The 12,552-nt window shown below is 37.1% G+C and overlaps 1 protein-coding gene and 1 long non-coding RNA gene across 2 annotated transcripts; both read left to right on the plus strand.

Moving 5' to 3' along the window:
- The first annotated feature begins 1,525 nt into the window (after positions 1-1,525).
- On the plus strand, positions 1,526-2,296 carry LOC105034407 (uncharacterized). Its single transcript, XM_010909556.3, has 2 exons — positions 1,526-1,777; positions 1,886-2,296. The coding sequence occupies exons 1-2, from the start codon at positions 1,541-1,543 to the stop codon at positions 2,153-2,155; spliced, it is 507 nt and encodes a 168-aa protein (XP_010907858.2). The 5' UTR covers positions 1,526-1,540; the 3' UTR covers positions 2,156-2,296.
- Positions 2,297-3,465: 1,169 nt separating this feature from the next.
- On the plus strand, positions 3,466-9,932 carry LOC140856462 (uncharacterized). Its single transcript, XR_012139675.1, has 2 exons — positions 3,466-5,073; positions 9,544-9,932. It is a non-coding gene; the product is annotated as an uncharacterized lncRNA (long non-coding RNA).
- Positions 9,933-12,552: the final 2,620 nt, after the last annotated feature.

The raw sequence follows: 12,552 nt of genomic DNA on the forward strand, positions 1-12,552 counted from the left end.
TTCAAATGCAAAAGTAGACCAATTAGTACGCTGAGACCATCTAGCAAATAATAGTGTATGTCAGAAACTATTTTCAAGTAAAGTTAGATAGTTCAACCATGAACAAAGAAGTAGGTGTTTTCCCATTTTTAGTTTTGATTGAGCAGGAGTAAACAAGGGGAGCCCTGATGTAGGAGGATCCTTAGACTCGATGTGGACCACTTTGGCACTATAAGTAAGGGTTAGATAGGGTTTAAGAGTAAGATCCAGCATATCTAAAAATCAAATTGCATACCTAACTTTAAGAGATCATAACTTGATTATATGATACTTGATTGAGATGATCTTTTTTTGAAAATTGGATATAGATCTACAATTTTGAGCTAGCCTCTAAAAGGGCTAAATCAGGCAAAAATTCATCGTTTAAGTCTCATAATGGGCTGGCCAGACCAAAATTTTTTTTCAAGAAAATTTTTGACCAAAACTTATCTTCCAATTTGTGAAGAACTAAGCGAAGTGATGGATGACAAAGTTGATATAAAAGTCAAAATTTATCTCCTATAAAATTTTAGTATTTTTTATTAATCATATTTTTTGAGAGATCTAGTCCTACTTAAACTAGAAAGAGAAGTTCAACCCAAATTATTCAACAATATACATCCTTCTAAAAAATAAAAAGAGGAATCTGATCAGAATTATATAACTATAGACTTTATTATTATAAAAAGGGGCTATATACCTTAGTTTATGAAGGAGAATCAATCAATGAAAGAAAAAGAGATTTAAGTCCTATCTTCGTAATTCTTTTATTTTCTTCTAGTTTTCTTTTAAGAGATTTGAGTTGAGCGAGTTGAAGAAAAAAAAATTTTCTCATCGATTGAAAAATATCAATAATACATAATCTCTTTTTTTTGAATATTTAATTATTTTTTTGATATTTTAAAATAATTTTTATTTTTTAAAATACTTTTTATAGAATAATAGTGGGGAGCACCTCCAACTAGAAATTTTAGATTTGATAATGTAGAAATTGTCCATGAAGATTTGAATCCAAATCATGCTCCTCATTTTAGGGATTGGTACAATATAACCATTTTTCTATTTTTTGATAAATGAGGCTTCGGTATTGAGTCTAATAATAAACTTAAAATTAAGCATTCTATTTGCGCCATCCATTTGCATTGGGATAAGATAGAAATTAGGAGTGTCAATTTCATTTGTTTCTCTCATCGGAAAGTACCTTCAATCCCTAATTTTCTCTCTCTTCTATGCTAACCAAACTTTTCCTTATTGAGACTAAGTTGTCATTTCTTCACTAAGCAAACTTCTTTGATCCCAATATAAATTGGCATACATTAATTATATTTTCTCATTGGTCCTTCATCTCATATCTAAAAGGCTCTGGGCCCGGTCGGCCTCGAGCTGGGTTTTAGGCTGGGCTAAACTCCGGCTACTGCATCTGCATAACCCAAGACAGACTCGAGCCGAACCCTTTCCCGAACCCGACCCCACCATTTCTAACTCAAATCAAAGCGCAACTCGCACCTGTATACAACGATGGATGTCTCCATCTGCGTGCATCCCACGCCACACGCAGAGAGAACGGGCAGTGCTGATGCCGAGCTCATTCTCGAACGGAATGTTCTCACGGGCCACCCGTCTCGTCTCCCGAATCTTCTCCCGGCCTCTCCACCCCCGTTTTATTCTCAGGAGCAACAGACCCTCTCAAAACCTCGTTATGAACGCTTTCGCCACCGCTGCCGCCACGCCACCAATGCCTCCCTCAACGAAAAAAACCGTCCGCTCCTCTCCCTCATCTTTCCTTTCACTTTAAGTGGACTTTTAGTCCCATATTTTGATCTGTTTTCTATTCACTTATATTTTCTCTTCCTTACCGTTGATCCAGGTGAAGGTGGTCGTCAAGGGCCGGGTCCAGGGAGTGTTCTTCCGCGACTGGACGGTCCAGAACGCCCGGGAGCTCGGCCTCAATGGCTGGGTCCGCAACCGGAGGGACGGCTCTGTCGAGGCCCTCTTCTCCGGCGACCCCAACGCCGTCTACGAGATGGTCGAGAAGAGGTGCCGGGTCGGGCCTCCCGCCGCTGCCGTCACCGCCCTCAATGCCTTCCCATCCGATGAAGAACCCGGCCAAGGTTTCGAACGCAAACCCACGGTTTAATTCGACATGAAATCAGAAAGTATGTGAATATAATTCGGATAAAAAAGAGTGTCAGTTTGAATGTAATTGGCTTCAATGGTAATATGCTGTAGTGCAACTTGAAATAATAATACATATGCTTGCAGGCAGCATCTTGTTTTATATCACTTTTTCCCCCGAATTTTGTGTTTGATATGCTTGATGGATATCTTTTTCGGTTTCTATGAGACTAATTTGATAATTAATCGCGTTCAGAATTATGAACTCTGAAATATTTTTTTTTGAGGAAAATAAAGGTTCGTAGTGCTTTTTTATATAGCAGCTGTCAGTTCTTCATATGTTTGTGCTACTATCAGGGGTGTGTTGTTATAACTTAGTATTAATTATACTACCCTAAAATAAAAGTTTTCATTATTAGAAAAATGACATAACAGCAGTTCTTTGTTTGTAACTATTACCTGTAGCCTTCTGCTTGCAATGGAAATGATTCTGTACATGTTCCAAACCTCTCAAGTTCGACAATGACTTTGATTCACTATATTGTTTGTCATTGAAGATGAAGTTAGTGGGGTAATGCTGGATTGGATGGTTGCCTGATGAGAGGAATAAGCTAACGATGGACAATAGCATTCTAATCCACTAGTAAAATTGGATTCATTTGATCTGGGTCATAATGAACTGAGCGAGCCATCTGATATGAAATGAAATCTATGATTTCATAGCCCCTTCCTGGTTTCCTAAACTTTTCTGGGGAAGAATTTGGTCTTTTGTTTTCATTCTTTCCTTTAGATCTTCGTTTGTAATCTGATTCATCCACTATTCTAAAAAGCAGTCTATGCAGCTGCATACGCAGAGGCGGCCCCTGGACCATGCCTCTCAGGCCATATGCAGTCCTCTTATGTGTTGGGCAACATAAGCAGGCCGATATGCCTAGGTGGGCATATATGCACATGCATACCTTAAGTACTATATGTTCTTGCCCCTTCTATTTATAAAATATGTACTTCTAAGTCCAACCTTCTTTTTTTGAGATATCAAGTGAAAATTTTAAAGTTTATTGGAGGCTTCTAACAATGTTGTGATGCAATTTATAGTTTACTCTTTGTTGCATGATTGTGCACAATCTATTGTTCATAGGATGATATTTCCATTTTATTAGGTTAACATGTCATGTTAGAACTAAGAATATGCACTCAAAAGTCTCAAATTAAGTTTGAATGTGCATACTTAATTCTTATTTGCTCCGATGTTTTTCTATTTGTTTCTATTTTTAACACTTTATATATTTATATACTTTAGTAAAAATATGAACTGCATATATGACCCACTCAAATAACCATGAAGTAGTGTGTATTAAAATACTTTTTGAATTTACTGATTTATTTCTTTTCTTTAAACATCTATTTATGTAATTATATATGTAATTTATCTGAAAATATTTAAAAATATGAATTGTATATGTACCCATATATGCACCTGCATGCCACATGTACTATGCAGTGACCTCATTGCTTGCATACCATGACAGCCTTTTAAGGTTTTGGATTAATATTTGATGAATAAAAGTTAGGCATGAATTAGTGTGTATAAAATATTTTTTGAATTTATTGATTTATTTCTTTTATTTAACCATTAATGTATATAATCATATATATTATTTATTTAAAAATATTTAAAAATGTGAACTATATATGTACCACATATGCACTCCATGTGCCGCATATGTGCTCTACAGTGACCTGACCATCTGTATACCACAGCAGCCTTTTAAAACTTTGGATTGATATTTGAGGAATAAAACTTTGATGTCTAATTAAAACTCCCCCCCTCCCCCTCTTGAGTTTTGTGATTGGAAAATATATTCCTCACATAAGCCAAATATATCCTCTAGTGGAAATTGCAATGTTTAAACCTTGATAAGTCCAGAGGAGTGGTCCATCCCATGATAACTACAATATCATTTGTATTCATGATTTCAGATAATCTGCTATTCCTTCCTTTCCTTTTTTGTGAGAGAGAAAGGGAGTTTGATCCACCTGTAAGTATAGTTATGCAGGTCAAAATACTTGGGGATGCACCACCCAACAATCAAACTTAGAACCTCTTGTAGAAGGTTGTGATTATTGGGGCAATACCCAATCATTCCTTCCTCTTCCTTTAAATTGACTTCAAATTTATTTAGCAGGTCATGTAATTCAAATAATAGAGGCTTATAGGGATATAACATATTTTAGCTCTATTGTTTAGGCCATCATGAGATGGACTCAACCAAATCCAAAGAATTATGATCATCCTTAATAGTGCCTTAACTTGTTAGTTCCACACTGGTCCAGTTTTCTGTGAAATTAACCAGGATATAGAATTGGCTTCAAACCTATATTATTTACTTTTGCCATAGGATTCACCAAAAGACATTCAATATTTTATGCTATAAAGAAAGTGCGAATGTCAAACTATATTTGTAGCTTAGTGCTTTTGTGGGAACATGTAAATCAATATCTATGAACTATGATACTCATGGTCAATATGTAACAAGATAAGTGATGTTTCCAGCAGATGATATCTGATCCCTCTCCTTTATTAAAAGATCATGAACTTGATAGAAAATAGACGAGGGCAATAATAGGGATATGAACCATTGCTATGTTGAGGAACTGTTATATATTTTTTAATATCTAATGGAGTTATACATAGAATAATAGTATGATAAATATAATGCAACTAGGTATCAAGCATGTATTCGCACGTGATAGAGAAGGGAATGCTTCCATGCATATCAGGTAAAGCTACCAAGAGTGGTGTTAGCAGTGCAAAAGAAGACAATACGAAGATTCATGAGCGAGGATAGAGACAACGTGAAGACTTATGTGTGAAGAAGATCAAAGGGGCCAGTTACTCTGTTCTGCATGTTTGACCACTCAAAGCTCTTCTTTGATTATGTCAGCCACTCTCATCTTTGCCTTTTCCTTTAATTTCTTGTATAGGACTCCTGTGTAACCTAGAATGGCCATCTTCCTATTTTAGTTTTGCTTGAATAGGAACAATTTGGTGAACACTAGTAGGCTAAGAGGATTTGGAGTTTTGCAATGTTTTTCCAGTATTTTTCTTTTCAAGAGTCCTACCAACTAGATTCCAATTTTAGAAGTCAGTGGTTGGCTACTTTGTATTATGTGATAGGAGTCTCAACATACTTGACTAAAGACGGTTGTCTTGTACGCCTTTGTTTATTAGTTTTTGTGATATGATGTGCTTACTTATTATGTAGTAGTATTTTAGTAAATGGTGCCCTTAGGAGTCAATAAAAACAAAATGGAGCTTCGTCTTCCTCTTTCATATAGTGATTCCATTCTATGAATGTCTCCAAAATAGGGCTGAAACCGGATCAAAGATGATCGGATACCAATATATTCATATTCATATTTATTTTATTTGATGAATATAGATATGGACACGGATGCTCGTCGGATACAAAAATTCATATCTATATTTGTTTTAAACAGATATGGATACAAATTGGATATAGGAAATATTGATATAAATACAGATATAAGTTGGATAATTGAACTTTATGACTACAAACAAAGATATTACTAAGTGAATGATAGATCGAGTTAATAGCATGTTAATGTGGTTATATATTTTTCTTAAAAGTTCATGAGTATTATATAAAATTAAATAGGGTTACAAATAGAATCAGATATTCAAATACAGATCAGACCGTTGTCTATCCATATCTATATCTATTTTTTTATGACGGATATGGATATGGATATAGATACGGATACAAATATTAGTCAGATGCTCAAATTTCTATCCATATTTGGATAAATTCGGAAACGAAAATGGATTCAAATAGATATTATCGAGTCCACTTTCACCCTTACTCCAAAAAGCCTAGCTTGGCACTTCGACATAATGATGGTGGGGCACTAATAGTTGTTCTATTCCATTCCCCACAAGCTTTGTCCATCTATATTCTCCATTCCTCCTGTCCTTTTTCTTTTCTAGTTTCATCCCTTACAACTATCTTATAGCTCTCTGATCAAAAAAGTGAAGTCTATAATTCTTGCTTTCTAGCATCTTCTACACCTTTCCATAAAATTAGATCCTACCTTTCAACCTTGGTCATCATAATATGATCATATTCTCAATTTACAGTCAAATTCCAACAATATGTAATTTTATTTTATCTCAAAAACTTCTAGATTTTGTATTTAATTGTGAGAAACATATTCTGCAATGACTAGAATTGGCACAAAAACATAATTGGCTGCTGTAGGCTAAAGGATCTTGTGTGGATTGATTTTCCTCAATTGAATTTAAAGGATTGCCTTGGCATGGTGTTTCTGCACTAGAATCTCTTCTCATGTTGCAAACTATAGCAAAAATGTCTCCCTTTAGTGTGCTAATAACCAAAGATTACAATCGAAGAAACCTATTGGTCACTTTATTGACTCAAGGGTTGAAGCAAGGAATGAGCAGATGTTAGAACACCATATTAGGGAGTGAGAATAATAAAGGTTGTCAAAATAACACTTCAGAAGGCAACAAACCTTTCAAAACAGAGAATAGCATTTTGTTATGACGTAACATTCTGGAAAGCTATGATGCTAAAAAGATACAGGTTTTGTCTGTGCTTATCAAGAGTCAATGCTACATTAAAGATTTTACAATGTTTTCATGAAATTATGTCATTATGATACTAGATCTAAGAAATTTTATTATGACTTTCCGCATGGATCCTGAAACTCATAAGATGTTTAGATGCATCACAAATGTCAGAACCTTATTGCTGCATTAAATTGAGTTCTGCTTTCTGCATGAAAGAATTTAGATAAAAATAATTATTCTTTTTGTTATATTGCCAGGTCATTGAATATAAGACAAATAAAAACCATAGAATGCAGGAAGTCTGATGGCTTTGTAAATCAAGGAACCTTGTGTCTGAATGAACAAAATCAAATGGAGCACTTTGTCATTCTGTTTTGTAGCTGTGCACTCCTAGGTCACATTTCTTTCAGAAAATTTCAGATCTCAAGGACAAGTTTCGGATCATCCATTTTAAATTGCAAAGGAAGAATGCTTAAACCTGCGTTACCATTAATGTGAAGAAATAGATTCATTTTAAGCAAGTCGTCTGAATTCTTGTTTTGTGTAGTGTGAGCCTACTTACTATCTATCTTCTTGTTGTAAATCCTAAAGGACATAATGAGTTGGAAATTAGATAATTCTATAATTTAATGTTCTTGTTGATTTGCTTGCAACAATAAGCTCATAGGTAGTTTGGGTATAACTAAGAAAAATGGAAATGGAAACTGAAAAGAGGTTGAGCAATCTCAATTTTGGCAACCTTAAGGGACGAACTTGTTAAGATTATTGATAAATTTGGTGAAGACAAGCAATAGAGATGTTTTCTGCACTTAACTGTTTAAAGCATCTGTGACAATAGACAAGGGACTTGAACTTGGAAATTGTCAGAGGAAGATGCTTATAGATCATCGACTGAATGCTTACTTGTTGCCTGGAAGTTGGCATACACTTGTGTAGGGGACAAGTCCTATTTTGGCAACCTGAGTGGATGATTGGGCTGAGGTTATTTGCAAAGGCATATATGGTAAGAACATGTGCTCCATTTACCTGTTTTAAGCACGTGTCTCAATAACCAGGAGTCTCAGACTTGGAAATGGTTAGAGGAAGATGTTAGTGCAGCACTAGCTAAATGCTGATTTATTGCTTGGAATTTTGAATATATTATTGGACCCCATTATTGGTAGCTTACATGTATGATAAGCCGCCATGTGGACACATGGTGAGGTAGTAGAGGCGAAACAGTAGCTGTACATGTTTCAGTACAATACCGTAACAAACCCCTGTATTGTACTGGTACCTCATTGAGTTGCCATTTTGTAGCGGTGGCAGGTTGCTACAAAAACCTTTATTCTTCATAGCAGGGAAAAGTGTCCTCTAGCGAGTAGCACATTCTGGGATGAGCAGCCATAGGACTTGTTGACTAGCACTAGCTTTGATGATAGATTGATTCGTTGTTACTCGTATACCATGAAGACTTAGATTGTTCTCTTTTTCAGCGTGTTTCCACTATGAGTTCACCGTTTATATATACATCCTTGACCACGTTGTCTTCTAGCACATCCACCACCTTCAGCTCCTCTAATCACTAAAGCTGCTCCACTTTAGCTGTTTTATTATTTGTTGTATCATGATATGGGTCTGTTTCCAACATTATGAATCCTTTATACAAGGCTTTCCCATGAATACCCGGGTATACCTTACAGAGTGTAGCCATATCATTGCTTGTTAATATTAGAGCCAAACATTTCCCTACATGTCCTAAGTTCCAATCGAGATTTCATGTCTTCGATCAGTAATCATTATCTTTATGTTAGCATGCCAAAGCTGTAGTGCTTTTTGAGTGTCTCAATCAGGTCACCTATCAAGCTCTCTTTTTTTTGCCTTACTCTCATATATAGCAAAGACCGAATTCAAAGTCAAAATGCTTGTTATTTGATCAATTTATTAGTCCATGTGTTATGTTTTTTGTGAGATTATCAAATGCATCAAGTGCAAGTACTTTTACACATCTTCGCTCCCTAATTTCTGTATAAAGCCTCAGTACCTTGCTGTTGCTTCCAATTCACTCTTGCACTCCTTTTCAATTTTAACTAAGTTTATTATATTACAATACCATTGTTTTATACTCTTACCCAGAATGTTAGAGATTTGCAACGTTAGGTGTAATCATTTTGTCAATCTTCACAAATAAATTATGTGACTATGCATCGTTCTTTTAGACCACACCTTATACTTAGTGGTGGAATTTCAGAAATAAGAATCATTTGCTTCGGGTGGCACACCAGCTTTGGAATCTTGCTTCTTCTCGAACTCACGCTTCTTGATGCTTCTTTCCCATTTCCGACCACTCTTCTACAATTGCTACAACTTAGAAATAGCATGGACCTTTGTTCGATTATTAGTTTTCCGTTATGATACTTGTATCTGTATCAAACTCCTAATAATTCTTTCTAACATACAGACACGAAAAAGAAGGTTAAAACAAAAGAAACAGAATATGTGAACATTTATTGCAGATTTTATATTACATTATTTTATACTATTAGCTCTAGCTGTTTCTTAGCATCTTCAAACCCAAGCCTTTTTAATTTGCTTTTTAATTTTTTTAAGAGCACTGCTTTGCCATTCACTTCTAGTCTGCCTATCTTGGTTAAACTCAGAGGTGCTCGTTAATCAGTATACTGATAGCAGTTTGGTGGGTCATAGTTTAGAGTTAAGATTGGAGGATCTGGTGATGTGTATGATGGGTTGGAGCAAACCTTTTTTTTTTCTTTTTTATCCTCCTCTTATTCTTCTTTTTCTTTTTTCTTTTTTTCTAGGGGATGGGGGTATGGAGCCGTGGTATGTAAATAGAGCATAGTTGGACACAGGTGATTGAAAAGGTGGAATGGAGATGGATGTTGTTGCTGCTCGTTTCAGTTACATTGGAAGGCGGATGTTTGGTTCTTGTGCAAGAGGTGCCGGAGTGACCTATAAAAGAAGTCCGAGTAGGAGATTTTCATTTCTGCGAGGATTCTTCGACACTCAAATCAGATTCAGAGAACAAAGAGAGCAGCAACGAGTTTTTTGAGAGGGATTGCTTATTTTGATCCTCGGAATTTTTGTCATTTATATAGAATATCGTCGAACAGCTATAAAATCGTGCGATTCCGAGATTGTAAAGCCGTTAAACATGCTATTGCAGATGAAATATTTTAGTCCTTAATCACTTTCGCGAAATCAGGAGAGATGGTTACGTTGGAGTCTATCCACTTAGGATGGACAGTTGTTGCACATATTAGGAAATAAGTCGGCCGAGATAATGGAGATAGATCATGTGCCATGCAGACCACGCGATAGGCAGTAAGCTAGTAGCTCGGCTGTACATACCTCAGCTTTGTTCTTAGGTCGGTAGCCACTATAATAGCTTGGCAGCCTGAGATATCTCACAATAATATGCTAATCCGAGATACTCATGGCATCACCATAATATTACCCTCATACTCCTAAGTTTGAGAATCAGACGAAAGGAGTACTTCGAAAGTTGTACCTTGGATCAGGGGATGCGTGTGCTCACACTTTCGTATATGTCTCCAGTATTTAAAGTTGATGTTATTAGCCTGTCAAGTGGGAGCATGCTGCAGATGATCGCAACTGGTGGGACTACCTAACCGGCAATTTTTTCGAGAAGTTAATTTCTTCAAGTGGCGGCTTTTTGTTTTCACCCTTGTCCTCTTTTAAATCTCTCTTGAATGAATGGAGAAGACAACCGCAAGGCTTTTCTGCTCCAAATTTTCGCTGTGACTCTTGATGACTCTCGAAGACAAGATAGATTCAGAGCATTTGAGGAAGCTTGAGTTGGTACTGGCCAGAAGGAGATAGACCAAAGTTTCGTCCTTCGATCCCATCAGATGGTGGTGTGAGGGTTCCGATCGTTGAATCAACTGCTGCGGCCATGAGGGAGGATCAATCATTGAGCCGACAGTTGCCCCATTAGAAGTCATGGTGAAAGCTCTGTCGGAAGGGGTTCCGACAGGAGAGAGGCCAGTGAAGAAGGTGCAAGTGATGGACTCGACCGGCCGCCTTGAGGAGGTCCCGTTGGTGGCCACACAGGTAGAGGATGCGGGTGGTCATGCCGAGGAGACTCTGGTGATGGCGACGAAGATTGGGGAGCCTTCGGAGCAGGATTCTCACTCCAATGCCTTGCCCCAGTCGTAACTCAGGCAAAGACTTTGCAATCGGTGCCTTCTGTTCCATTTATGGTAGGGAACGGCAAAATTTTTGAAACAATTTTTCTCTCTTATTGAAAAGCAGTAGATGGATGAGCAAGGGGCCCAATAAAGGATGACGGGTGCTCTGAGATCTCTTGCTCAGGTAGAGTATCTTCAGATTTTTTTTTTTTAATCTTCTGTAACTCGCAACACCTAACAATTGCATACCCATTTGTACAGGTTGGGTATTACTTAGCCAGTTTCATCGGCTCTACCCCTGAAGCCTCAATGTTAGAGTTTGCTACAGTAAGAGATGAGATAGACTTGTTGAAATATCATTTGGAGCAGGCAGAGTCAGCCAACTTCGAGTTGGTCAAAGAAACCAACTCTTCTAGAGAGGCTTTTCGAGAAGCTCGAGAAATGATTGACCATCGGGATGACGAGTTGAGGAGAGCCAAGAAGAAGATTGAAGATCTTAAGCGGCAAAGATCTAAAACTGAAAGGAAGATAGAAGTGTTGGAAAATGTGTCCCAAAAAGCCAATCATCAAGCTGTTGACGGTTGAGCAACCAAGTATTGTAATTGATTTGTTAATAAATAAAATATATTTGGCATCTTCATCATAAGCTTTCATCTTCTAATGAACTCCGTTGTTATGATGAAGTCCTTAGGACTATTTAAGTTCGATAAAGAGAGGATTTATCGATTAGTCCTTAAAACTGTTCACGACCAAATGATAAGCTGTTAATAAGGACGACAGCTTCTATCGAGCATAGGTCGCTGTAGGCCATATGGGTTGGTTGTCCTCTTAACCAAGGAGTGTGGAGACACTGGTATGGCATACAGGTGAGATGTAAGGGTACATCATCATTGAACGTGACCAACTCCAGAGTATTCTGCTGTCGAGAATGTCTCTGATGGGAATAGGTATAAGTGTCTCTTAGACTTGAGATCGCCTCAGTGACTTACAAGCAACTCACTGTGCTTTGGTACTGGACTAACTGAATTTCTAATTCAGGGACGGAAGGCTTCTGGGCACAGTCAAGTACTTGCGAAGTCAGAGTGTGATCAAGATGGGATTGACCACTCCAAGAGTTGGAGAAGAATGAGTTGCTGTATTTCAATTTAGCAAAATCTTGGCCAGGGTAATCCATCAGATGGATTTGATATTTTGAAATACAATGTGGACAACCTGATCAGAGTTGACAGTGGAACTCTGAGGTGTCCTATGATCATTTTGGTCAAGGGGATGAATTATATGAAAACTATATCCGCATGGGTTCTAAGGATGTTGTTCTACACATTCGACCTATCCAGTCGTCGGGTACCATTGCTAGATGGTCACTTCGATTGGTATAGAAATTTATTCCTATGCTACCGGCTTAGGTTCGGATCTATGAGGTCACACACATTAGAGTTCATGATCCGATCAGATGGTTGATCAACGATTAAAAATCGTTCTAGGGTTAAATGATCAATACGATTGACATTTAACCCAGTGCAAATGTTGCAGGAGGATCTATTAACAATTTGATTGCTGATTGACTTAATTTGATTAAGCCAATGGACTGAGATTAAGTCTAATTAAATATGATTTAATTAGATTTGGTTTGGACTTGATTGGATCAAGTTCAATTGG

The sequence above is a fragment of the Elaeis guineensis genome, chromosome 3 (genome assembly GCF_000442705.2).
Source record: "Elaeis guineensis isolate ETL-2024a chromosome 3, EG11, whole genome shotgun sequence".
NCBI lineage: Eukaryota > Viridiplantae > Streptophyta > Magnoliopsida > Arecales > Arecaceae > Elaeis > Elaeis guineensis.

What these genes read in the sequence shown, in the direction of transcription:
- LOC105034407 (XM_010909556.3), top strand. Translation starts at nt 1,541, where the DNA reads ATGTCTCCATCTGCGTGCATCCCACGCCACACGCAGAGAGAACGGGCA. An exon ending in CTCCCTCAACGAAAAAAACC is followed by an intron (nt 1,778 to 1,885) that starts GTCCGCTCCTCT and finishes CCGTTGATCCAG; the next exon opens with GTGAAGGTGGTCGTCAAGGG.